The 26,360-nt window shown below is 46.2% G+C and overlaps 1 protein-coding gene across 3 annotated transcripts in view; it reads right to left on the bottom strand.

Moving 5' to 3' along the window:
* fgf12a (fibroblast growth factor 12a) overlaps window positions 1-26,360 on the bottom strand; it is a 247,241-nt gene that overhangs the window by 6,401 nt on the left and 214,480 nt on the right. For all 3 annotated transcript variants that reach the window (XM_067994884.1, XM_067994883.1, XM_067994885.1), the window contains one exon: window positions 8,583-8,781. In XM_067994884.1, the coding sequence (XP_067850985.1) occupies window positions 8,583-8,781 (199 nt within the window). The remainder of the gene's footprint in view (window positions 1-8,582; window positions 8,782-26,360) is intronic.

The raw sequence follows: 26,360 nt of genomic DNA, 5'->3' as shown, positions 1-26,360 counted from the left end.
TGTTACCCGATTGGATGGTTCTTGACTGTCAGTCAAACAGACTTTTTTTTGCAGCTCCAATATTTTTCGAACCAATAAACAGAAGTGTTCAAAGAAAACGTAAATATAAAAAACATTTTATTTTTAACACCCCTATGATTTTTCTCCTGGGCTTTTGCTCCCAGCAGCGTCCTGGAAATTAGTCTTTAATTCCTGGAAACGCCAGGACAATCCTGGAGGGCTGGCTACCCTTGATCGGTGTCAATTGTTTTATCTGATTACGCTCCCGTAAAGCACCTTGGGATGTTTTACTACGTTAAGGGCGCGATATGAATACAAGTTGTGGTGTGACTCACTGTCACATGAACATTGGCCAATTGCATGAGGTGCTGGAGGACAGATTGAGAGGAGGGCTGAAAATTGGACGGTGAGGGAGAAGAGACCTATTTTGGATTTTTTTTTTTGCCAGCCTGGTGTCTTGGCCAAGAAGAACTAGCTGAAGCACTTAAATCCTATGGCCCACTAAACAGCACCACAGGGATTCACTTAACTGGCTGACACAATGGACTATCACAGCTTGTGTGCATTATAATTTGATAAAGTAACTTTAAATTATTAAGCTACCCGGGTCTGCCTTTGGAAAGTTGCCCAGTGCCCAATTAGCAGCATCTCATCAAAAGTTTGGTTCAAAAAAAACTTACAAAGCACATTAAACTATTGAAAAGCTAAGAAAGGTTTTTTACAATTCCCCATGTGTGCATCTTTCAGTCAATGTCAAGCAATGTTTCACTACTGCACGCACGCCTGAACTGGGCAGGAAGAAGCCCACAATCGCCCATAACGTTATCTGAAATACATTGTTTTTTTTGTTGCTCTCAGCCATTTTAGGTCTGCGGAAAAAACAAAAAAACGGGATCCTGTCTCTTGAAGCAGAGATAGAAAAAAAATCAATCAGGCACGCAGCAGAATACAAGGCGAGTAACGTCAGAGTAATAGTGTCCGGAGTAAAGCAACAACTAAGAACGGTGTTCGTAATCAAACCCAACCTTCACCACGAGAAGCAGAAATTAGGCACAAACGTGACATTCACGTAAAAGCTGGAATATTGCTTTGAGGCTGGAGGTCAATTGAAAATGTCAAAACTGAGGTGGTTAGATTTTTGTTGGGTAAGGGTATTAAGGGTTACGGAACCAAGGCGGGTCGAAGGAGCTGAGTTACAGATCGGCCATGATCGAATTGAATGGTGGAATGGGCTCGAGGGGCTGAATGGCCTGCTCCTGTTCCTATATGGAACGTGGATTAAACATGTCATTGCTAATCACTATTAATTTTAATCGCTCGGGGCAATTCACTGCAACAATCCCAACCCACTATACCACGGAGTGACGGGGAGCTGTATGCGGAGTACCCATTCTGCCAACCTTTGACTGTTGCCAGGTGAAGATCAGACACTTCCCCACAGGTACAGCGTTAAAAAAAACCCATCCTTATTGGATCAATAGCTCCATTAAAAGCGTCAGCCCTCTGACTTTGATCGAGCCCATTCACTGCGCTGGGTTACCAACACCCCCAGTATCATTTGTTGACTTTCTCTTGCTGCAGCAAAAATGGATGGAATTGGAAAGCTGTCGCATCACAGCTTGGTCGACATCCCACGGCAAGGCCGGAGGATGCAAGGAGGGCCAGAGACACACGGAGCCTGGGCCTAATGAAGGTCGGAGGGGGAAGGACAGCAGAGCTGCGGGAGAGCCGAGTTTCACTGTTGTAAACTATGGTCGTAATTTGCAATCCCGGGCTGGCAGTATTACATAGGATTTTACAGCACAGGAACAGGCCATTCTACCCAACAGGTCTATCCCGGTGTTTATGCTCCACACGAGCCTCCTCCCTCCCTGCTTCATCTCACCCTATCAGCATATCCTTCTATTCCTTTCTCCCTCATGTGTTTATCCAGCTTCCCTTTAAATGCACCTATGCTATTCGCCTCAACTACTCCTTGTGGTAGTGAGTTCCACATTCTCACCACTCTCTGGGTAAAGAAGTAGGGAGTACATTTTGGGAAATTACGCATTCTCAGCGATGTTTTTCTGTCCATTAATTATAACAGAGAGAAAATCACAGGCTGCGGGTCCACCATAACCCCAGTGCAATTCCAGTGAGCAGAATTCACTAGAGCACAATAGAAAGGAAGTTATGCTAAACCTTTATAAAACACTGGTTAGGCTTCAGCTGGAGCATTGTGTCCAATTCTGGGCACCACACTTTAGGAAGGATGTCAAGGCCTTGGAGAGGGCTCAGAGGAGATTTACTAGAATGGGACCAGGGATGAGGGACTTCAGTTATGTGGAGAGACTGGAGAAGCTGGGGTTGTTCTCCTCAGAGCAGAGAAGGTTAAGGGGAGATTTAATAGAAGTGTTCTAAATTATGAAAGGTTTTGATAGAGCACACAGGGAGAAACTGTTTCCACTGGAGGAAGGGTCAGTAACCATAGGACACAGATTTCAGATAATGGGCAAAAGAACCAAAGGTGAGATGAGGAGAAATGTTTTTTACTCAGGGATGATCTGGAATGCGTTGCCTGAAAGGGCGGTAGAAGCAGATTCAATAGTAACTTTCAAAAGGGAATTGGATAAATACTTGAAAAGGAAAAATTTGCAGGGCTATGGGAAAGAGCAGGGGAATGGGACTAATTGGATAGCTCTTTCAAAGAGCCGGCACAGGCACTAGGGGCCGAATGGCCTCCTTCTGTGCTGTAAGGTTCTATGAATTTCCCAATGGGAGTGCCAGATCATGGAATCACCCCAGTTTTAAGTTACCACAGCTGTAGTTCTGTGGTGGACAGAGACAGGTCAGACCTGGGATATCCAAATAGAAAATGAACAACAAGGTTTATTTAAAAACATTAGCAAGAATACATTTTAATAGCTACATATAATATGATTTATTCTTCAAAAAGCTTTTAAAATTATCTGTGGAATGGGGTCGCCTCAGACAGACAACAAGGGTGTGTAAATTCTGACATTGCACGAGATTGTGCAAAATCGGTTGTGATAAACGTACAACTAATTTACCGGTAACAACTGCTCTGGTCGCTGTGTGTTGTAGTATTGTGAGTGCGACTGTCACGAGTTCCTCTGTTTGTTCCAAAGGTCTTTGCGATTTCATTGGAAATAGTGAGCAAAGGTTACGTTCAGGAACACATTACAGCGCCATTACGCCCAGCGATCGGAGGGCTGCACACGTGTGCAAAAAGGATGTTACACATCAATCACACCTACGGTCCTCGTGAGCTGTGGGTTTTTCATCTTTGGAATGCACTGTCATCTGGGCCGACCCCGTTTGTGTACGGATCTGAAGAGCTTTGAGTTTCTATAATTGACGAGCGACGTTATATCAAAGTTATTACCTGTTCCAGCCATTTAACAGTGACTGTTTTGGCTCTTAACTGGAGACTAGCTGACGGGAGTGGTTTAGAGATTGGCCTTTCACCTTTGGAACCTGGGTGCGAGTGGATCAAAGTTTCCTCTCTCTGCAAACTTCAAGAGCCCTACGTGAAATGACTTTGCCGGTCTCAGTTTGTGGTGCTTATGGGTCCATGGGTTCAAAACCTAACTCGGCACTAAATTAGTAATCTCACTAGGAGAGACCAAAGGAGGAGCTGGTTTGGGAAATGGAAGACTGCCACAAGAGGTTGGCACTAAGGCAGAGTCGAGGGAACTGTAACTAACCTGGTAGTGCTCGATACTGACACCGGGGACCCAAAAGTGTCCTATTCCCCAGCAGTAACACGATGAGCTCGTGAATGTCTCATGTAACTTCTAGTGCTAACACAGAAACAGAACAGAAACTTACTCAAAGTCCCTAAACACTGGCTCCTGTAAAAGAAATGAAAATACAACTGCACTAGCAATATAACTCCCACATCTGCGGAGATGAAAACAAGAAAAGGGGAGCGATATGAACAATAAGGGAGAGAAAGAGAAAAGGAAGAGAGAGAGAGAGAAAAGGAAGAGAGAGAGAGAGAAAAGAGAAAGGAGAGAAAGAAAAGGGAGAGAGAGGGAAAGGGGGAAGGAAAAAAGGAAAGGGGTAGAAAAATGAAAGGAGAGAGAAAGGAAAGGAGAGAGAGAGAAAGGAGGGAGAGGAGAGAGAATACGGAGAGGGCAATGTGTGAGAGAGAGAGAGGGAGAGAGGAAAAGGGTGTGATAGAGGGAGAAAAAAGGATGGGAGTAGGAAAGGAGAGAGGAAAAAGATGGAGAAGGGAGCAAAAAAGGAGAGGAGAGAAGCTAATGAGAGGAGAAAGAGGAGAAGAGAGAGTGGAAAGAAGAGCAGGAGGTAAGGCAGAGCGAAGAAAAGGAGGAAAGAAATAGATGAGAGAGGAAGAAAAGGAGAGGAGCGACAGGATAGGGAGAAAGGGGAAACAGGAAAGAACAACTTGCATGTATGTTAATTATATCATGTGATTGATATCAATGAGTGTTAATTGTATTCAGGTGGTGTGTGTTCAGTTGGGGGCTCTCTTGTATCCTTTTTATACGAGAGCTTATCTCGGGTGTGGTGTGTGTGAAAGGGGGAATCTCTGTGAATGAAGATTTGGAAGTGACTGAAGACCAGGCTCTACTATCCAATCCTTCACCACATGGTTATCCAATTTTAACATCTGTACAGCACTCTTAATGTAAAAAATGTCCTCAGGTCATCGTAGACAGTCATAAGTAAAACAGGGAGAGATTAGGGAGGTAGATTTTCAACTTTCCCCCCGGGTGTAAAACTGGCATTGTGGATCAGCTGCCCATTATAGAAACCATCCCATTTTCATTTCCATTGAGAGCAACACGATGAAAATCGAACGGGTTCTATAACGGATGGGCAAGCCGCTACGTCACGTCACGTTACCGTACTGACAGTGAGGTTCAGAAATTACCCCTGAGGAGGGGTGACCGAAGATCTGGTCATAGAGGTGGATTTAAAGAAGGTTTTTGAAGGAGGAGGAGGAGATGGAGATGGCCGAGGGGTTTAAGAGAGAGTTGATTTTGGGCAGCTGGAGGCTCTGCTGTCAATGGTGGGATGAAGGGGGAGGGGGAGATGCGCAAAAGGCCAGAGTCAGAGGAATGAAGGATTCCGGGGTGGAGCGGGGGATGGTTGGAGGACGAGGTGATACAGAGCTGGAAGAGATTGCAGAGATTATGTTGGGTGAGCCCAAGGAGGATTTAAAAATGAGGATGAGGATTTTAAATTGACGGGGAGCCAACTCAGGTGAGTGAGGACCGGGGTGATTGGTGAGCGGGACTTAGTGTGGGACAGGATGTGCGTTGCAAAGGCTTACAGAAATTGGAGTTTACGGAGGGTGGAGGAAAGGAGATCATTGGAATAGTTGAGTCTAGCGGTGACAAAGGCATGGATGAGCACTTCAGTGGCGAAGAGGCAGATGGAAGCCAGAGGTGGGCAATGTTACAGAGGCAGTAGGCGGTCTTTGTGGTGGAGAGGATTTGGAATCTGAATACGAGCTTGAGTTCGAACAGGGTGCTGAGCTCTGGCTTGTTTCAGCGCTGAAGAAAAGGGCAGAAGCTGGGCTGGAGGGATTCAAACAGGGAATTACAGGAGAAACGCGCAAATTGCTGGGAGGTGCTGACACGTTCAAGGACCTTGGAGAGGAAATGGAGGTTGGAGAATGGGCTGTAATTGACAAGGACAGAAAGGTCGCGAGTGAATTTTGTTGTTGGGAACGGTGGGAGATGATTGGTTCTTTTGAAGGGAAAAAGGAACGGTGCCTGAGGAGAGGGAACCATTGACAGTGTCAGCTAGTGTTGGGGCCAGGAAGGGGAGTTAGATGGTCAGGAATTGGGAGCAGCAGCAGAGAGATGGGGGTTCATGGTGAGAGGGGCTGGTGCCTGGGTGAGAAATTGAGAGAGAAACAAGGAAAGGGAAAAAGGTAAGAACGAGACAGAATTTCTCTCCAATTAGAGTAAAATTACTTGCCAGTTTCAAAGCTCCTTTTCTAGTTTTTATGAACACAAAAAAAGACAACTTCTTCCAGCGCAATTGACACAACAGAGACACACAAACTTACACACACCGACACACACACACACACACACACCGACACACACACACGCACACACACCGACACACACACACGCACACACACACGCACGCACACACACCGACACACACACACCGACACACACACACACACCGACACACACACACACACACACACCGACACACACACGCACACACACCGACACACACACACGCACACACACACGCACGCACACACACCGACACACACACCCCGACACACACACACACACACACACCCCAACACACACACACACACCGACACACGCACACACACACCGACACACGCACACACACACCGACACACACACACACCGACACACACACACCGACACACACACACGCACACACACACGCACGCACACACACCAACACACACACACAACCGACACACACACCCCAACACACACACACACACACACACCGACACACACACACACCCCGACACACGCACACACCCCGACACACGCACACGCACACACACACACCCCGACACACACACACACACACCCCGACACACACACACACACACACACACACACACGCACACACACACACACACCAACACACACACACCCCGACACACACACACACCGACACACACACACACCGACACACACACACACCGACACACACACACACACGCACACACACACACACACAAACACACACACACACCCCGACACACACACACACACACACACCCCGACACACACACACACACAGACACGCGCACACACACACACACACAGACCGAGACACACACGCACACACAGACACACAAACCTACTCTCACACACATCGACACACACACCGACACTGACACACACACAGACACACAAACTTACTCCCACACACACACACACACACAAACACAATCACACACACGTAAGTAAAACACACGCACACACAGACACAAACTCTCACACACACACACGCACCCACACACTCACACAAGTACACCACTCTTATGTTTTATGAGTCAATGGATTTTTCCCATTTGTGAAATCAGACTCACCATTTACACTAAAACAAGGCAGAACCGTAATAAGTACATAACATAAACATCCTGCTCATCCTGTGTTGGTACTACATGTGTTCCCTCCTTTTGGATAGTACTATTCACGTAGATATCACTTCTGCAATACATCTCCAATCGTTCATTCCTCGATGTAAACACTCTCCGATTGCACGTTCAAGCTCCAGCTGTCCAGCCTTTGGCCTTCTGTTTGCCACTGTACTTCTGCAGCTGTTGATCTGTTCAATCCCCCTGTAAAACCTTTACTTTCTCTCATCCCGATCATTCCCCCTTGTATGGCCATCTTTGGTCCTTCAAGTCTAAGTGGGAGCAGATGTAAGTGTATCTGACGCACACCTGGTTTGGTGATTCTGGCTGGACCACATCGAGCACCTCTTGGGCCTCACTCTCCTCCGCCAAATCCATTCACTCATGGCATTGGGCTGCATTTGAGCCAATCGCTTCAGAGTTCCATATTAAATGCACGTGCATTTTACCTATTATTTAATTCTCTGGTGGGAACCTTCTCCTTTACTTAGGCAGTTACCCCCGGCTCTGACGTTTACCAGTTCACGGTGCTGGCTACGAGCCTTGCCTGCCAGGAGCGCGCACTGGGAAATCTGCCGTCCACTCCCCGTGGCTAACAACTTCTTCGTTTTAATGGTCGGAAAACCAGTGGGGATGGGGGTCAGTGCTTGTCTGAATTCCCAATGTGTGCTCTCGGCGGGAGGCTCTGCGTGTGGGGTCACCAACCCTCCAGGATTGGCCTGGACTCTCCAAGAGTTGACGATTAATCTTCAGGAAATTGCTGTGAGCAAAAACCCGGGAGAAAAATCATAGGGGCGTTTAAAAAAAAAAAGGTATTTTTTTCATTTGCTTCGAACACTTTTGTTTATTAGTTACAAAAATATTGGCGATGGGGAAATAAAGGCTGTTTGACTGACAGTCAAGAATCATCCAATTGGGTAATGTAGAGTCTTTTTGCTTTCCAATTGGCTGGTAAGGCGGGGCACTGCGAGGATTGACAGATTGAACAACCAATGACGGGAATATGGGGGCGGGGGCGGTTGGAGGCAGGAAGTCACGTGATAAAATCTCCAGGAATCCGTCCAACCAGAGTTAGCAACCCCTATACCGGCCGGTAGTCTGAATTTATATGATTATTCCAAATGAGATTTTAGCAGGTGGCTCTGATAAAATGGGTGAAGAAACGTCAAAGCCATGAAGGTTTATATGCTAAAAGAAAAGCATTTAAGACGTTTCTTTCCATAAAATCTACCCTTGAAGTGGATGGTGAGTAGCATGGGATCGAACTGTAGGGGCTTTCAAAGGAAGTATTGCTTTGCTTCCCAGCACAATGTGCAGACTGAGTCTGGGATTTAAGAGTGAATGATTCTGAAGTCCATCAACAACCTGACTGACCCTGAAGCGGCCAATCGGTTCCATCTGCCCAACTAGGCTCTACGTGGATCGCGCTAAATTGTTACAAGTACAAGGAGAAGCCTACCTTCGATGGGTTTGGGTAGAAAATGGGAAGACGGCTTGGTTTTCTTCACTCGGTTTCCCTTCATGATCTGTCCGTCCTTGTTGAGGCCCAAGAACCAGGCTCTGCCGGACTCCTGCTGCCGGTACAGTGTGGAGGAGTAGATGACGTAATAGTTCTCAAAGACCGACTCTTTGAACTTGCATTCTGGTGTGAAAAGCTCCTGTTACAAAAAAAACACACACACACACACACACATATAAAAAAGAAAAGAATAGAACATGACTGACAATGCAAAGTACCACTGGGCACCTCAAGAGCTGACATGAATTATTTCACTTGTACATTTTCTGTTTGAAATATATATATTAGTAGATCAATTTCTAAGCTTTTATTGATGTAGCAACTTGTCACATCACTCAACAATGGCTCAACACGTTCTACATACAATGATTAAGTTTGCAGTGCAGCGACTGAAATGCCATCAAACACAGCAGCCAGATTGCACACAGCAAGATCCCACAACAGCAATGAGATGAACGACTGACTAATAATCCATCTTTGGTGGTAATGATTGAGAAAAGGAATTTCAACACTGGGAAAACTCCTTGTTTCTTCTTCATGTGATGTCATGGTATCTTTAATGCACGCCTGAACGGGCAAACGAGACCCTGGCTTAACGTTTCATCCGAGGGGCAGTGCCCCGTCAGTAATGCATCGGAGGTTCAGCCCGGACTATCAGCATAAGCTGCCTGTAGCCTGAACTATCAGCATAAGCTCCTGCCATAAACTTATGATCTAGAGGCAAGAGTGGTACCAAATAAACCAAGCTGAGACAAAACACTGTTTGCAAAGAGAGGATGGGTCAATCGCGGTGACAGTAGGGTCGCCAACTCTTTTTTTTTATTCGTTCATGGGAAGTGGACATGGCTGGCGAGGCCAGCATTTATTGCCCATCCCTAATTGCCCTTGAGAAGGTGGCGGTGAGCCGCCTTCTTGAACCCCTGCAGTCCGTGTGGTGAAGGTTCTCCCACAGTGCTGTTAGGAAGGGAGTTCCAGGATTTTGCACCAGCGACGATGAAGGAACGGCCGATATATTTCCAAGTCAGGATGGTGTGTGACTTGGAGGGGAACGTGCAGGTGGTGTTGTTCCCATGTGCCTGCTGCCCTTGTCCTTCTAGGTGGTAGAGGTCGTGGGTTTGGGAGGTGCTGTCGAAGAAGCCTTGGTTTGACGTATCCCTGGAGGTTTCATCACATGACCTCCTGCCTCGAACCATCCCGCCCCCACACTCCCGCCATTGGTCCATCCTCCGGGTGCTCTGCCTTCCCACAGCCAATTGATTCTGGTCCGGTGATTACACTAAAATTGGTGGATATTCAGTGAGGGCAGTGAACACTTCTGAGGAACAAAATAAAGGTTGACGCCTGACTCAAAGCTGAATCCCTGAGCCACAAATAAGGCCAGTTTCTTCAGCTCTTGGCTGTTGTATAAAGTTGTAGCAGCATCCAGGACTTTAAGGCCCAAAAGCTGCAATTGTAGGCGAGGAAAAACATGAGTCTGGCTTCTATCTTTCCTCCAAAGGGCCCAACGGGCTTGGCTGGCAATAGAGCCCCAATTTTAACTCAGCCGGCCCGTGTAGTTAAAATGGTGGTCGGGGGAGTTTCACGTCCACCGCCATTTTAACCAGAGACATTTCAAGCGTGGGAGGACCACCCGTTCCAGGCAGGAAGGGGTGATCCACACCGACGTGGCGGGAGGCCCACATGGCGCCAAGCGAAACCGGCCATAAGAACGTAAGAAATAGGAGCAGTAGGCCATACGGCCCCTCGAGCCTGCTCCGCCATTCAATCAGATGATGGCTGATCTTCGACCCCAACTACACTTTCCTGCCCGATCCCCATATCCTTTGATTCCACTAGAGTCCAAAAATCTATCGATCGCAGCCTTGAATATATTCAATGACTCAGCATCCACAGCTCTCTGGGGTAGAGAATTCCAAAGATTCACAACCCTCTGAGTGAAGAAATTCCTCCTCATCTCAGTCTTAAATGGCCGACCCCTTATCCTGCGACTATGCCCCCTAGTTCTAGACTCGCCAGCCAGGGGAAACAACCTCTCAGCGTCTACCCTGTCGAGCCCCCTCAGAATTCTTATATGTTTCAATGAGATAACCAGGAGACGGCAGAGTGACCGGGAGAGACCGGGGGAAGTATCTTTATAGTTCAGATGCATTGAGGATTCCTTGCGGGCCAGGAGGAGCAGGAGGTGCTTCCCCGAGCCTCGAAACGAATCCTTGTGGCCTCCCCTAGCTCCGGCTTTGCCTCTCCCTCCCACCCACCACCAGAAGCTCTTTGAATCCCCCCCCCCACGCCAACTTCCAGCAATAAGCTCATACCGAGGGGCGACAACTCTGGTTGGACGTATTCCTGGAGGTTTCGTTACATGACCTCTCACCTCCAACCGCCCCATCCCGGGCAAACAGCCCTTTTCTCCCCGTCTCCAATATTTTTATAGCCAACAAACGAAAGCGTTCAAAGAAAATGGAAAAAGAACACATAGTTTTTTTCTAACGCCCCTGTGATTTTTCTTCTGGGTTTTTGCTCGCAGCAGTGTCCAGGAGATTGGTCTTCGATTTCTGGAAACTCCAGGGCAATCCTGAAGAGTTGGCAACCCTACTTCGACCATGGCCGTTCCCTTGGGTTCCCGGGGGGGCTTCGTCCTCTCACCCAATTTCCCGCCTCTGCCCATCAGCTCTGACATCATTCCCCCACCTTTGGGTGGGAGACAGTGCAGACACATTCAAATGAAGCCCGGGAGTTAAAATGGCCACAGACTCACGCCTAAAATCGGGGCTTAAGTGACCGAAGTAGAAAATTTTCTATTCAAAAAACACCTGGATGAGCACAAAATTTACACATGTGCTGGCAGGAAAAAGTCTCTAAAAGCAGTTAGGAGTCGATGAATTGTTAAGAGTGTTGTTCAGTAGAAGAGTTGCCCTCTTGACTGAGCCGTTAAACTGACCCTCTCAGGTGGACGTAAAAGATCCCACGGCCCCATTCGAAGACTGGCTGAGGAGTTCTCCCCGAGGTCCTGGCCAATATTGATCCCTCAACCAACCTCACTAAAAACAGACTATCAGGTCATTGTTGTTTGTGGGATCTTGCTGTGCTCAAATTTTCTGCCACGTTTCCTTCATTACAACAGTGGCTACACTTGGGGAATGTCATTCAGCAAACAGCAGCCGCGCGGACATAGGAGCCATCTGGAAATATCTGGATTGTGACTTGACCTTCTTGGAATTTGATGGGTCTTCCCCAGACAGCTGCCGTGTTCTGAAATGTGCTGTCAGGTCGAATGTAAATCTATGAGGTGAAAAGGACCTCTGTGGAGCCCCAAAGACGGGACAGAAAACACTCGATATTACAAAAGTTAGCAGCCAGAGGGCATGTCAGGAAGAATAAGAGAGTCAGAGATAACAGGCCAGGTGTTCTGCATGAACGAAACCGTGTCGAGATGTTTTCATGAAAGATGACAATGGACGGGGACGCTGACAAGATTTTTCACTGAGGTCTATGACAACTCATTCAGAGGCAAAAAGTTCACAATCCCCGATGCCTCCTGCTATACCAAAAAATAATCTTTGCATTTATACACAACCATCTCATGTCGAAGCATCTTCATGTTATTTGCACGTGGAAAACTTTTGAAGTATTTAACTGAGGTGTTTAAGGTGATCAAAGGAATTGATAAGGTAGATAGAGAGAAACTATTTCTTCTGGTGGGGGGGGGGAGTCCAGAACAAGGGGGCATAACCTCAAAGTTGGAGCGAGGCCGTTCAGGGGTGATGTCAGGAAGCACTTCTTCACACAAAGGGGAGTGGAAATCTGGAACTCTCTCCCCCCAAAAAAGCTGTTGAGACTGGGGGTCAACTGAAAATTTCAAAATTGAGATTGATAGATTTCTGTTGGGTAAGGGTATTAAGGCTTATGGAACCAAGGCGGTAAATTGAATTAAGATACAGATCAGCCGAGATCTAGTTGAATGGCAGAACAGGCTCAGGGGGCTGAATGGCCTCCTCCTATTCCTATATAAGTGCAGGAATTGGTGTTATCTGGGCAAATGCAGCAGTCAGTCTGCGTCAGTCACATCCCACAATCAGGTGAACGACCAGTTAACGGAGTAAACTCGGAAATGTAGTAAATAACGTGGAGAATAACAGGCTTTAGGAGGACATAGACAGACTGGTGAAATGGGCAGGCACATGGCAGATGAAGTGTGAAATGATAAATTTTGGTAGGAAGAATGAGGAGAGGCAATATAAACTAAATGGTACATTCTTAAAAGGGGTGCAGGATCAGAGAGACCTGGGGGTGTACGTACACAAAACTTACTTCAAAGAATTCAAAGAAAGCATAACCTTCCCTTTTGAAATCCGTGCTGATTATTCTTCATTATATTTTCAGTTTCTAAATGTTTTTCTGTTGCACTTTTGAGTAAGGATTCCATTATCTTTCCTACCACCAACGTTAAGCTAATTGGCCTACAGTTTCCTGGACATGTTCTATCTCCCTTTTCAAATGCAGGAATAACATTAGCTGTCCGCCAGTCCTCTGGCACTATTCCCTTTTCTAATGAATTTTTATATATATGTAATAGTGCCTCTGCTATCTCTTCCCTAACTCCTGTTAATATATGTGGATGCATATATATATATATATATGGTCCATCTAGACCAGGGGTTTTATCCTCTCTAAATTTGATCAGTTTATCAATTATCTCCTCCCTTTCTATCTTAAATGTCTTTATATCTTTTTTGATCTCTTCTTCCAATGTCATACCCACCTTGTTAGTCTCCCTGGTAAATACTGAGGCAAAGTAATTATTTAATATTTCTGCCATTTCGCTGTCATTACCCGTGAGTTTATCCTGTTAACCCCTCAGTGGCCCTATCGATCCCTATCCTGATTTTTCTTTTGTTTTTTATGTGCCTGTAGAATACTTTACTGTTTTTTTCTATATTCCTTGATAATTTAATTTTGTAGTTTCTCTTTGCTTTCCTAATTGTTTTTTTGACTTCTTTTCTAACCTTTTTGTATTCCCATTTGTCACCCTCTCCTTTCTTGTCTCTGTACTTAGTATTTGCCTTTATCTTTAGTTGCAATTTTGCCCATGTTTCTTTATTCATCCATGGTGCGTCATTACTGATTAGTTTGTTCTTGCTTTATAGTGGGATATATTTCCCCTGGACTCTATTGATCATCGTTTTAAATGTTTCCCACTGCTGTTCTACTTCTTCGTTTGTCAGTAAATGTCTCCGGTTTATTTTACCTAGTTGTCACCTATAAAGATGCTACAGTCCTTTGCCTATACGCCAAGGACGAATTCAACGCGCAGTCAAACACCTGAAGATGTATTAATGATTAAATGTTACATTTACTCATGAACAACACCTGAGATCCACAAAGGAAGCTTTGCTGCACGAGATACACACATTGCAACTCAACCCTCCAGATGTCTCCCTTCTTTATTTCCCAACCTACGGCTGAGTTTTTACACCATTAATACTGTTACTAGCTGCGTTAATTCGATACGTCTCGGCATTCCATAACCCTTCCCCCACTCTCAATCTCCATTCTGAAGTCTTATGGTCTCGAGTTGTCCAGAACAACATTGGTGTTTTAGGGTCAGTGTGACACAAAAGGGCCGGATGGCCTACTCCTGCTCCTATTTTCTATGTTTTCTATGAGGAACATGCCACCAACATAATGATTCTGAATCTACAGTTTAGAGTGATAAAGCGAATATAAATGTAAACACGTGCCAGCTGACCTTCGAGAATGCCTCTTGTACAGATAGTGTAGCGTTAGTTGCTTTTATGGTCTTTAATTCTAAGATTTAACTACAGAATATAAAATGGAACCTAACATAGGTAATTCTTTCAAACAAAGTGATTCCTTTACCGTGGCAACCAATACTCAGTGGGTAGCACTCTTACCTCTGAGTCAGAAGGTTGCGGATTCAAGTCCGCACTGCAAAGATCTGAGTATAAAATCTAGGTTGACACTTGTACAGGACTGAGGGAGTGCTGCACTGTCGGAGGTGCCGCCATTTGGATGAGACATTAAACCGAGGTCCTGTCTGCCCTCTCAGGTGGACGTTAAAGATCCCATGGAACTATTTTGAAGAAGAGCAGGGGAGTTCTCCCCAGTGTCTTGGCAGTATTTATCCCTCAACCAACATCACTAAAGCATATTATTTAGGAACATAGGAACAGGAGTAGGCCATTCAGCCCCTCGTGCCTGCTCCGCCATTTGATAAGATCATGGCTGATCTGTGATCTAACTCCATATACCCGCCTTCGGCCCATATCCCTTAATACCTTTGGTTGCCAAAAAGCTATCTATCTCAGATTTAAATTTAGCAATTGAGCTAGTATCATGTAGAAATGTTTTCTAATCTCACTCCTGAAAGGTCTGGCTCTAATTTTTAGACTGTGCCCCCTACTCCTAGAATCCCCAACCAGCGGAAATAGTTTCTCTCTATCCACCCTATCTGTTCCCCTTAGTATCTTACAAACTTCGATCAGATCACCCCTTAACCTTCTAAACCCTAGCGAATACAACCCCAATTTGTGTAATCTCTCCTCGTAACTTAACCCTTGAAGTCCGGGTATCATTCTAGTAAACCTATCTGTTCATTATCTCATTGCTGTTTGTGGGATCTTGCTGTGCGCAAATTGGCTGCCGTGTTTCCTACATTAGAACAGTGACTACACTTAAAACTCTTTTTTACTATTTCTCAATCTTAATCTCTAGCAGCTGTATAAAGTGTTGATCAGACCCCACCTGAGGTATTGGGTGCAGTTCTGTTCACCTACTCAAAGTAAGGACACAGGTGAACAATGAAAGTGATTCCACCAATCGCAAATGCTACATTCTCAGGCCAGGTTATGTTGAGCTTCTTTTCTTTGGCGAAGGGAAAACTTTGAAGGGACCCATTTCAGGTTGTCAGGGTTACGAAGGGCGTTGTTTAAACTAATCCTGGCAGATTGATACCTGTGGTACAGGGTTCCAATCCCAGGGGGACAAATGAGGAGGACGGGAGTAAGAAGGGGAGTAGGTGGGGGGGAAGTTTTTAACCCAAAGGATAATCAAGCTGTGAAATAAGCTACAAGGAAGGACATTGAAATATAGAAAAAAACTAGATCAAGAGGCATTTCTGGAGAGAGAGAGAATGGGGGGCATGATCAGAAGGCAGGCATGTAAGAAAATTCAAGGATGAGAAATGGTCACTTAGCCTTTTAATACCCCTGTGGGACTGAAACAAAACAGAGTAAAGGAATGTAAGGAATCTTACAATACCAGGTCCAACTGTTGGACTATAACCTGGTGTTGTTAGATTCCTTACATTTGTCCACCCCAGTCCATCACCGGCATCTCCACATCAGAGTAAAGGAAGACATCCATTTGGTCAATCAATCAATTGTTTGTGACGGTAACTCTTTAATCCCAGCTCCTCGCCCTTTCTCCATATCACCAACTGCATTGAGTTTCCAAAATAATAACTATCACCCTCATCAGCAGCTCAACTATGCTGGCTGTGGCTCAACGGGTCGCTCTCTCGCCTCTGAGTCTAATGTTTGTGGGTTCAAGCCCCACTCCAATGACTTGAGCTCATAATCTAGACTGACACTCCAGGGCAGCACTGAGGGAGGTGCTGTCTTTCAGATGGGACATTAAACTGAGGCCCTGTCTGCCCCTCTCAGGTGGATGTAAAGATCCCATGGCACTATTTCAAAGAAGAACAGGGGAGTTCTCCCCAGTGTCCTGGCCAATATTTATCCCTCAACCAACATCACTAAAAAAAAAACAAATTATCTGGTCATTTTCACATTGTTGTTTGTGGGACCTTGTTGTGCGCAAAAAAGTACTTTGTTGGCTGTAAAGCGCTTTGGGACATAGAAAAATAGAAAATAGGAGCAGGAGTAGGCCATTCGGCCCTTCAAGCCTGCTCCGCCATTCAATATGATCATGGCTGATCCTCTATCTCAATACCACATTCCCGCTCTCTCCCCATACCCCTTGATGCCTTTTGTATCTAGAAATCTATCTATCTCCTTCTTAAATATATTGAGTGACTTGGCCTCTACAGCCTTCTGTGGTAGAGAATTCCACAGGTTCACCACAGGTTCACCACCCTCCTTATCACAGTATCCTGCGAATGTGACCCCTCATTCTAGACTCCCCAGGGACAATCTAAGGTCATGAAAGGTGCAAGACTTTCTTTCTAACTGTCTCATCGACGTTCTCCTGTGGGGGTACTTTCCATAGTTTCACAACCCTTTGTGTGAAGAAATTTATGCTGAATTCATGTTCGACCGGTTTAGTTTGATTGGTTAAGATTATACCTGGGGCAGTGATTCTGGCACGGTATCTGTTTTTTTTTAAACTAAGAGAACAAAATCTATAGCCGTAATTGCTCAGTCCTGCTCATGTTCACACCAATTTTCAGCATGTCTGTTTGCTTGTTCCTGTGTTCTCTGAGCTTGTCTGCCTGTAGCTCTTTTCTACATATTGATCAGTTTGTATGAGATCTTGGTTTGAAAGCTTAGGTTCCACTCCATGAACGTTCATCTCCTGCTGAGGCAGCAAGTAGGTCACTGACAATCACCGTTGGAAGGCTAGGCGAGCACTTCAGATACATTTAGCAGTGCAGTTTCTCTTTTGAAAGGCAAATCCAGAGCTCTTCCGATGGCAGAGTGGGTAAAAGCGCAGCTGGGATGGAGTTGAGTCACACAGTCCAGGGAAGTCCCTGACTCAGCCCATGTTCAGGCAGGGTAATGGCCAGAGCACTGCAACTTACCTCAGTGACCGTGACGATCCGGATTCTTTCCCCTCAGTCTGGTTCAGTAATAACTGAAGTCGAATACATTTTAAAATTCAACACATCTTTAATAGCAGGGTTCTTAGTCTGCAGCATTGATTTGGACTCCTGATAGAGTCCCTCTATGCTGGCAGAGCAAGAACAAGAAACATACAGAAATCCACACGTTTTTATACAGATGAATAGGGTTGGAACATACTTAACGAGGGTCAACACCAATCATAAGCCGGGCATAGGTTGCCATGCGAGGTTACATTATTTCCGACCAATCATAAATCGTCCATGTGCTGATCATGCTGCTGTTAGACATCAAAGGGGATAACTTCCTCACTTTCCAACTTGGAATGTTCTTCCCTGTTCCTTCTGTTCCTTATCTCCCAACCTGGAATGTCTTTCAACTTTGGCTAAGCTCGTTACCTATATTGATCTGCCATAAACATGGAGACATTCAGACCAGTCCTTGACTCACATCAAAGACCTATCATTGATAAGACCATGCAAACCTGCTGACTAAGCAAACATATGGCCGAGCAGGAGGGCCAGGCCACTTGTATCAATCTCAGTTACTAACTAATTAACCCTTTCTAACCATTTTGCATTCTGCTTCTTTGCCACGTAGGCATCTTAATATTTTACCGAAAACTGACCACGTAGGGATTCTCAACCGAGGTTAGGAGAGGAGGCAATCAGCCAAAACCTCCATTCCCGAACACTTGCCTGGAACGGGTGCAGCTGCAACAACACTCAAGGAGCTCTGCACCGTCCAGGGCAAAGCAGCCCGCTTGATCGGCAGCCAATTCCCCACCTTAAACATCCACTCCCTCCACCACCGGCGCACCGTTCCTGCAGTGCGTACTATCTACAGGATGCACTGCAGCAACTCGCCAAGGCTTCTTCGACAGCACCTCCCAAACCCGTGACCTCCACCAACTGGAAAGACAAGGACAGCAGGGGCCATGGAACACCATCGCCACCAGGTTCACCTCCAAGTCACACACCATCCCGACTTGGACACATATCGGCCATTCCTTCATGGTCACTGTGTCAAAATCCTGGAACTCCCTCCCTAACAGCACTGTGGGAGAATCTTCACCACATGGACAAGAAGGCGGCCCACCACCACCTTCTCAAGGGGCAACTAGGGATGGGCAATAAATACTGGACTTGCCAGCGACACCCATATCCCAAGAATGAATAAAGATGGGTGAGGAGAGCAATTTTTTGGGAGGGGGATGGTGGGGCAGATTTCTGATGTTCCTCTCTCCACCAAATTTCTCCCCAGCCTCCTCTTCTCATGAATGTATTGACTCATGTTGGGTGCAGTTCCACAGGTTCTGGTACCCTCTAGAGACCATAACTCACAAGTGTGAAGCATGAGGGACATCAAGTATGTGGAGAGACTAGAGAAGCAGATTCAACAGTAACTTTCAAAAGGGAATTGGATATATACTTGAAAAGGGAAAATTTGCAGGGCAATGGGGAAAGAGCAAGGGTGAGTGGGGACTAATTGGATAGCTCTTTCAAAGAGCACAGGCATGATGGGCTGAATGGCCTCCTGCTGTGCTGTCCGATTCTAAGCTTAAACAGTGAGTGTCAACAAGCTATTGTTTCAGGAGGGGAGAGTTAGACACAGCACCTCTGGGTTTGGAAAGGGAGAGAAAAAACAATCGGTCAGCTTTTCCATCGAGCCTTGCTGGAAGTGCATGCGTTAGAGCAATCAGGCAAAGAATAGATCGGTCTAGGCAGTGATGTTCCCCTGCAGTCAAATAGCCTGCAACACTTGCTGTCAAAGCTCACGTGAATAATGGCTAGTTGGGGTGGGCGGGGAGAGGGAAGGAGGGAGGGGGAAGAGAGAGAGAGAGAGAGGGAGAGAGGGACAGGGTGAGAGGGAGGGGGAAGAGAGAGAGAGTGGGAGGGAAGAGAGAGAGGGAGAGAGGCAGAGAGATGGAGAGAGTGAGAAGGAGGGGGAAGAGAGAGAGTGGGAGATGGGGAGGGGGGAGGGGAAGAGAGAGAGGCAGAGAGAGGGAGAAAATGAGAAGGAGGGGGAAGAGAGAGAGTGGGAGATGGAGACGGGGGAGGGGGAAGAGAGAGAGAGAGAGAGGCAGAGAGAGGGAGATAGTGAGAAGGAGGGGGAAGAGAGAGAGTGGGAGATGGAGAGGGGGGAGGGGGAAGAGAGAGAGGCAGAGAGAGGGAGAAAATGAGAAGGAGGGGGAAGAGAGAGAGTGGGAGATGGAGACGGGGGAGGGGGAAGAGAGAGAGAGAGAGAGAGAGGCAGAGAGAGGGAGATAGTGAGAAGGAGGGGGAAGAGAGAGAGTGGGAGAGGGGGAAGAGAGGGAGGGAGGGAGAGAGAAAGAAAGACAGACTTTCATTTATATAGCACCTTTCATCACCTCAGGATGAACCAAAGCGCTTACGTCCAATGAAGTACTTTTGAAGTGTAGTCACTATTGTAATGTAGGAAATGCAGCAGCCAATTTGTGCACAGCAAGATCCCACAAACAGCAATATCGACCAGATTATCTGTTTTTAGCGATGTTGGTTGAGGGATAAATATTGGCCCCAGGACACTGGGGAGAATTACCCTGCTTTTCTTTGAAATAGTGGCCGTGGTATCTTTTACAACCACCTGAAAGGGCAGACGGGGCCTCGGTTTAACATTTCATCGAAAAAAAGGCACCTCCGTCAGCCTAGATTCTGCGCTCAAATCTCTGGAGCAGGACAACCTTCCGACTATACGGAGGCACGAGAATGTTACCCGCTGAGCCACGGCTACGCCCACAGAACGACACCTTAACAAGGAGTCCACATCCTCAGGAGAAGGAGGGGGCGTAAAAGACCCTTTATAAGTTGATTTACGCAGTGCTTCTCCCCAGGTGAGCGACAGCCGGGACACGCTCGTGACCTGCGGTCCTGACTGTCTGCACCATGGGTGGTCATTTCTCATTGAATTCATCTCTAGCGTCAATGGGACACGAGGTCTGCTTCCCAAGTGCAGCCTGTGGTACGTGAGAAGACTGCACATGAACACTGTACCACTTTGCAAGTCGTCGTGTACCTTTGGGACGTGCTGCGTGCAACGATGGCAATCCCCACTGAGGCTCAACAGACCTGGGCCTTGCCTGACCCCCCATTTTAATTCTGATGGAGCCACAAAGTTCTGGAATGTTCCTTCTGATTATGCCACTGGGGCAATTCAGAGACGGCCTGACAGGTTACCTGGCAAGTCAGTCAGGGATGGCTGCCTAAATTTCAACCTCTCTACACTAAGTGTCAGGTAGAATGTCGGTGAGCAGCTTCACCCAGGGAAGCAGTCGAGGGTTGAAAGCACAAATGATAAAAAAAACATCTCTGCAGTTTTAACCTTCTAATTTCCTCTCTCACTCCCAGAAATTAGCTATAAAAAAAAAGAAATAACCTTCGCAATCTCAGGACGTCCCAAAGCGTTTTACACCCAATGAAGTATTTTTGAAGTGTAGCCACTGTTGCAATGTAGGAAACGCGGTCGCCAATTTGCGCACAGCAAGATCCCACAAACAGCATATGATAATAACCAGATAACCTGTTTTTTTTAACATGATGTTGGTTGAGGGATAAATATCGGTCCAGGACACCAGGGAGAACTCCCCTGCTCTTCTTCAAAATAGTGACATGGGATCTTTTACATCCACCTGAGAGGGCAGACGGGGCCTCAGTTTAATGTCTCATCCAAAAGACAGCACCTCCGATATTGCAGCGCTCCCTTGGTATTGGCACTGGGGGGAGCGTCAGCCTAGATTTTGTGCTCAAGTCTCTGGAGTGGGAATTAAATCCATGACCATCTGACTCAGATGGCAAGAATACTACCCACTGAGCCACGGCTGGCACCCAACACATTAAGATAGTGTTGCTCTGTGCATTATCTTAATGGATGCTGATTTTAAATGGGCTCACGTGCTCTGAACATAGCAGCGAACGGCCATTATGCGTTACATGATGTATTTGTAGGCGAGCATTGCGAATGATTTTTCACACTTCAGTGATTATCCGTCTACCCAGGGTGGTTGTAGCACTGTGCTGTTACATTTCAATTTGAACTCAGGGCCAAGAGCAACCATGGAAATCGGGAGGTTTATCACCTCAAAACTTCAGGCTCCGCAGGAGGGAGGTTGAAGAAACCAGGCGTGCTTAAGATAAAAGATGCAATAAATTGGGAATTTTTAAGAATTCTTGGAGGGAAATGGACACAAAATCTACCCCAGCCAGAAAGGAAGATGAATGGAAAAGATTTAGTGCTTAGAGGCTGAGGCAGGCAGAGGCGAAGAGGATTAAAGATAGAAGGCTAAGAGGATTAAAGATCGAAAGGATGAAAGATTAATAATGTCTGAGTGTCGCTGTAAAGTCAGCTGAAGATAAATGAAGTTGGTATTGGAAGAACTTTTTTATTTGTTCTTGGGACGTGGGAAACTGTTTCGAACGGCACTATTTTGAGGAAGAGCGGGGGAGTTCTCCCCGGTGTCCTGGCCAATATTTATCCCTCAACCAGCATCACTGAAAACAGATTATCTGGTCATTTATCTCTTTGCTGTTGGTGGGATCTTGCTGTGCGCAAATTGGCTGATGCGTTTCCTAAATTACAACAGTGACTACACTTCAAAAAAGTATTTCATTGGCGGTAAAGCGTTTGGAAGGTCCTGAGGTCATGAAAGGCGCTATATAAATGCAAGTTCTTTCTTTCTTTCAGTGTTTGCACGTGGATACTGGAAACTGTCATGTCTGGGCTCAATTTCTTCTTTCTCTACCGTTTTCTTTCCCCTCCTTGCCTCTCCTGCAGGAACCCGATCCTTGCTGAGGGATGTCTCGTGGTGGACATCAGATCACTATCTTACCCAATGGCCATTCTTCATGTGTGGGCTTAGACTTCAGCAAGCTGTCGACACCTGTGGGGTCGTCTGAGCTGAGCACCAATCCCATCCGAGTTCTGCAAACGCACACTTTCCCACAGGAGCCCAGACAACGATGAGGAGTGGGGCAATGAGGCCAATCGTACGGCCATAACGCCCCCCAACTACATCCCCTTGAGTATAGAAGATTAAGGGGTGATCTAATCGAGGTGTTTAAGAAGATTAAATGATTTGATAGGTATGTGAGGAGAGGGGAAGTCCAGAACAAGGGGGCATAACCTTAAAATTAGAGCTAGGCCATTCAGGGGTGACGTCAGGAAACACTTCTTCACACAAAGGGGAGTGGAAATCTGGAACTCTCTCCCCCAAAAAGCTGTTGAGGCTGGAGGTCAATCGAAAATTTCAAAACTGAGATTGATAGATTTTTGTTAGGCGAGGGTATTAAAGGTTACGGAACCAGGGCGGGTAAATGGAGATAAGTTACAGGCCAACCATGATCTAAGTGAATGGCGGAACAGGCCTGAGGGGCTGAATGGCCTTCTCCTGTTAATAAGAACATAAGAAATAGGAGCAGGAGTAGGCCAATTGGCCCCACGAGCCTGCTCCGCCATTCAATAAGATCATGGCTGATCTGATCCTAACCTCAAATCTAAATTCAGGTCCAATTTCCTGCCCGCTCCCTGTAACCCCTAATTCCTTTTACTTCTAGGAAACTGTCGATTTCTGTTTTAAATTTATCTAATGATGTAGCTTCCACAGCTTCCTGGGGCAGCAAATTCCACAGACCTACTACCTTCTGAGTGAAGAAGTTTCTCCTCATCTCAGTTTTGAAAGAGCAGCCCCTTATTCTAAGATTATGCCCCCTAGTTCTAGTTTCACCCATCCTTGGGAACATCCTTACCGCATCCACCCGATCAAGCCCCTTCACAATCTTATATGTTTCAATAAGATCGCCTCTCATTCTTCTGAACTCCAATGAATAGAGTCCCAATCTACTCAACCTCTCCTCATATGTCCGCCCCCTCATCCCCGGGATTAACCGAGTGAACCTTCTTTGTACTGCCTCGAGAGCAAGTATGTCTTTTCTTAAGTAAGGACACCAAAACTGTATGCAGTATTCCAGGTGCGGTCTCACCAATACCTTATATAACTGCAGCAATACCTTCCTGTTTTTATATTCTATCCCCCGAGCAATAAAAGCCAACGTTCCGTTGGCCTTCTTGATCACCTGCTGCACCTGCAAACTAACTTTTTGATTTTCTTGCACTAGGACCCCCAGATCCCTTTGTACTGTAGTACTTTCCAGTTTCTCGCCATTAAGATAATAACTTGCTCTCCGATTTTTCCTGCCAAAGTGCATAACCTCACATTTTCCAATATTGTATTGCATCTGCCAAATCTCCGCCCACTCACCCAGCCTGTCTATATCCCCTTGTAGGTTTTTTATGTCCTCCTCACTCTCTACTTTCCCTCCCATCTTTGTATCATCTGCAAACTTTGATACGTTACACTCGGTTCCCTCCTCTAAATCGTTAATATAGATTGTAAAGAGTTGGGGACCCAGCACCGACCCCTGCGGAACACCACTGGCTACTGGTTGCCAGTCCAAGAATGAACCATTTGTCCCAACTCTCTGCTTCCTGTTAGATAACCAATCCTCCACCCATGCCAGAATATTACCCCCAATCCAGTGATTCTTTATCTTGAGCAATAATCTTTTATGTGGCACCTTGTCGAATGCCTTCTGGAAGTCCAAATACACTACGTCCACTGGTTCCTCTTTGTCCACCCTGTACGTTATGTCCTCAAAGAACTCAAGCAAATTTGTCAGACATGACTTCCCCTTCATAAAACCAATTGTAAACAATTTTACAACACCAAGTTATAGTCCAGCAATTTTATTTTAAATTCACAAGCTTTCGGAGGCTTCCTCCTTCCTCAGGTGAACAAAATGAAATCCTCGAAATGAAATCGCATTTATAATTCACAGAACAATGCTTGGTGATTACAGACAGTTTTTTCAACTGCCCGTTGCCAAGGCAATCAGTGTGCAGACAGACAGGTGTTACCTGCAAGGTCTCAGAACTTGGTGTTGTAAAATTGTTTACAATTGTCAACCCCAGTCCATCACCGGCATCTCCACTTCATAAAGCCATGCTGACTTTGTCCTATTAAATTATGTTCATCCAAATGTTCCGCTACTGTCTCCTTAATAATAGACTCCAAAATTTTACCCACCACAGATGTTAGGCTAACTGGTCTATAATTTCCAGCCTTCTGCCTACTACCCTTTTTAAATAAGGGTGTTACATTAGCAGTTTTCCAATCTGCCGGGACCTTTGCCGAGTCCAGAGAATTTTGGAAAATTATTACCAAAGCATCCACAATCCCCACTGCCACTTCCCTCAAGACCCTAGGATGTAAGCCATCAGGTCCAGGGGATTTATCCGCCTTGTGTCCCATTAATTTATTCCCAAGTTGAAATCAGTTAACTCAGCACATAAGCAGGGCTCAGAATCTGCGGCCTTCCCAGTGAGAAATTCCCTGGAGAAATTCAATGAGCCATCCGCTGACTTAAAACACTAAGAAGAATATAGCATCTGCCTTGGTGACCCGGCCTCCGTTAAGAACCAGGCACTGCCTGCCTCTATGAAATCTGCCATGCTTCAATCGCACTCGGGCCCTGATCTTTCCACTTTACCTTTGGAAACCTGAGTTCCCTGAAGCGTCTCTCTGTGCCAGCTGCGAGATGAGATTGGGACAGTCTTGGCTCATCCTCCACCCACAGCATACAACTGTTCACCATTTGACAGGAAACTGGCAATCACACCCATTGGCATCACGAACCAAGGCTACTGAGGGAGGTGAAAATGTGACATCAGGTGACAAATTGTGTTTGATGGGACAGTGTAGAGGGAGCTTTACTCTGTATCTAACCCATGCTGTACCTGCCCTGGGAGTGTTTGATGGGACAGTGTAGAGGGAGTTTTACTCTGTATCTAACCCATGCTGTACCTGCCCTGGGAGTGTTTGATGGGACAGTGTAGAGGGAGCTTTACTCTGTATCTAACCCGTACTGTACCTGCCCTGGGAGTGTTTGATGGGACAGTGTAGAGGGAGCTGTATTCTCTATGTAGCCTGTGCTATGCTTGAAAGTGTTTGAAGGGGACATTAGGTGGCCCCCAACAGTAATCTCCCTCCCTTTGATGAACACTAATAATTTGGAGGTATTTAGAGGTTTAACAAACACGTATATCTAAACTGTAAAGCCGTAAAGAAGCACTGTTGCTGCCAGAAAGTGTTTGCCAGGGTGGGGGGACCAGGTTAGAAACTTGCCTTTCACCTCCAGGACCTGCGTTCAAATCAACAAAGCACTCATTACACACAGGCAGTCATCTCAGAGCTCTTTACAGAGTGATGAGTAATGAAGGACGGCACTTCTGACAGTACAGCACTCCCTTGGTACTGCACTGGGAGTGTACGTTTTTGACATTTTTTAGCAAAGGGGCCTCGACGGACTGCCCTCCCCGTGGGGGGGCAATGACTATGGCCTCCTTTCTCCTTGCCACCTCTAGCTCAAAAATGCAGTGATACCATGTCAGTGAACAGCAAACCTTCTGACACTGAGGAGCGCAGCAGCCTGGCCCCTGTCCAAAGAAATGCCAACAGTTAGAAATCCAGACGGAAAGAATACATTGCACATCACAAGGAACTGACTAACTGATGCAGCAAAATGCAGCAGCCTCAGAGTGAGGGCCTCTTGAGAATCATAACAGGGCAGTTTTAGCAAAGGCTGTGTTATAGTGAAAGCACTATATGTGGTTAAAGAGACCATATACAAGGTGTGATATATAGGGTGGGGGTCTGCAGTATATCAGTCAGTGTTGTGATTCAGAAATGAAAAGGGTCGCTAACAGTGCAATAAAACAGAGCGCTCCTCGGAACATTGAAACAGGAGGAGGCCATTCAGCCCCTCAAACCTGTTCCGCTGTTCAATTAGATCATGGCTGATCTGTATTTTAACTCCATTTACCCACC

Source organism: Heptranchias perlo, chromosome 13 (assembly GCF_035084215.1).
Source record: "Heptranchias perlo isolate sHepPer1 chromosome 13, sHepPer1.hap1, whole genome shotgun sequence".
NCBI classification, from domain to species: domain Eukaryota; kingdom Metazoa; phylum Chordata; class Chondrichthyes; order Hexanchiformes; family Hexanchidae; genus Heptranchias; species Heptranchias perlo.
The sequence above is the reverse complement of the archived record's forward strand: the minus strand, read 5'-3'. Positions and strand labels throughout refer to the sequence as shown.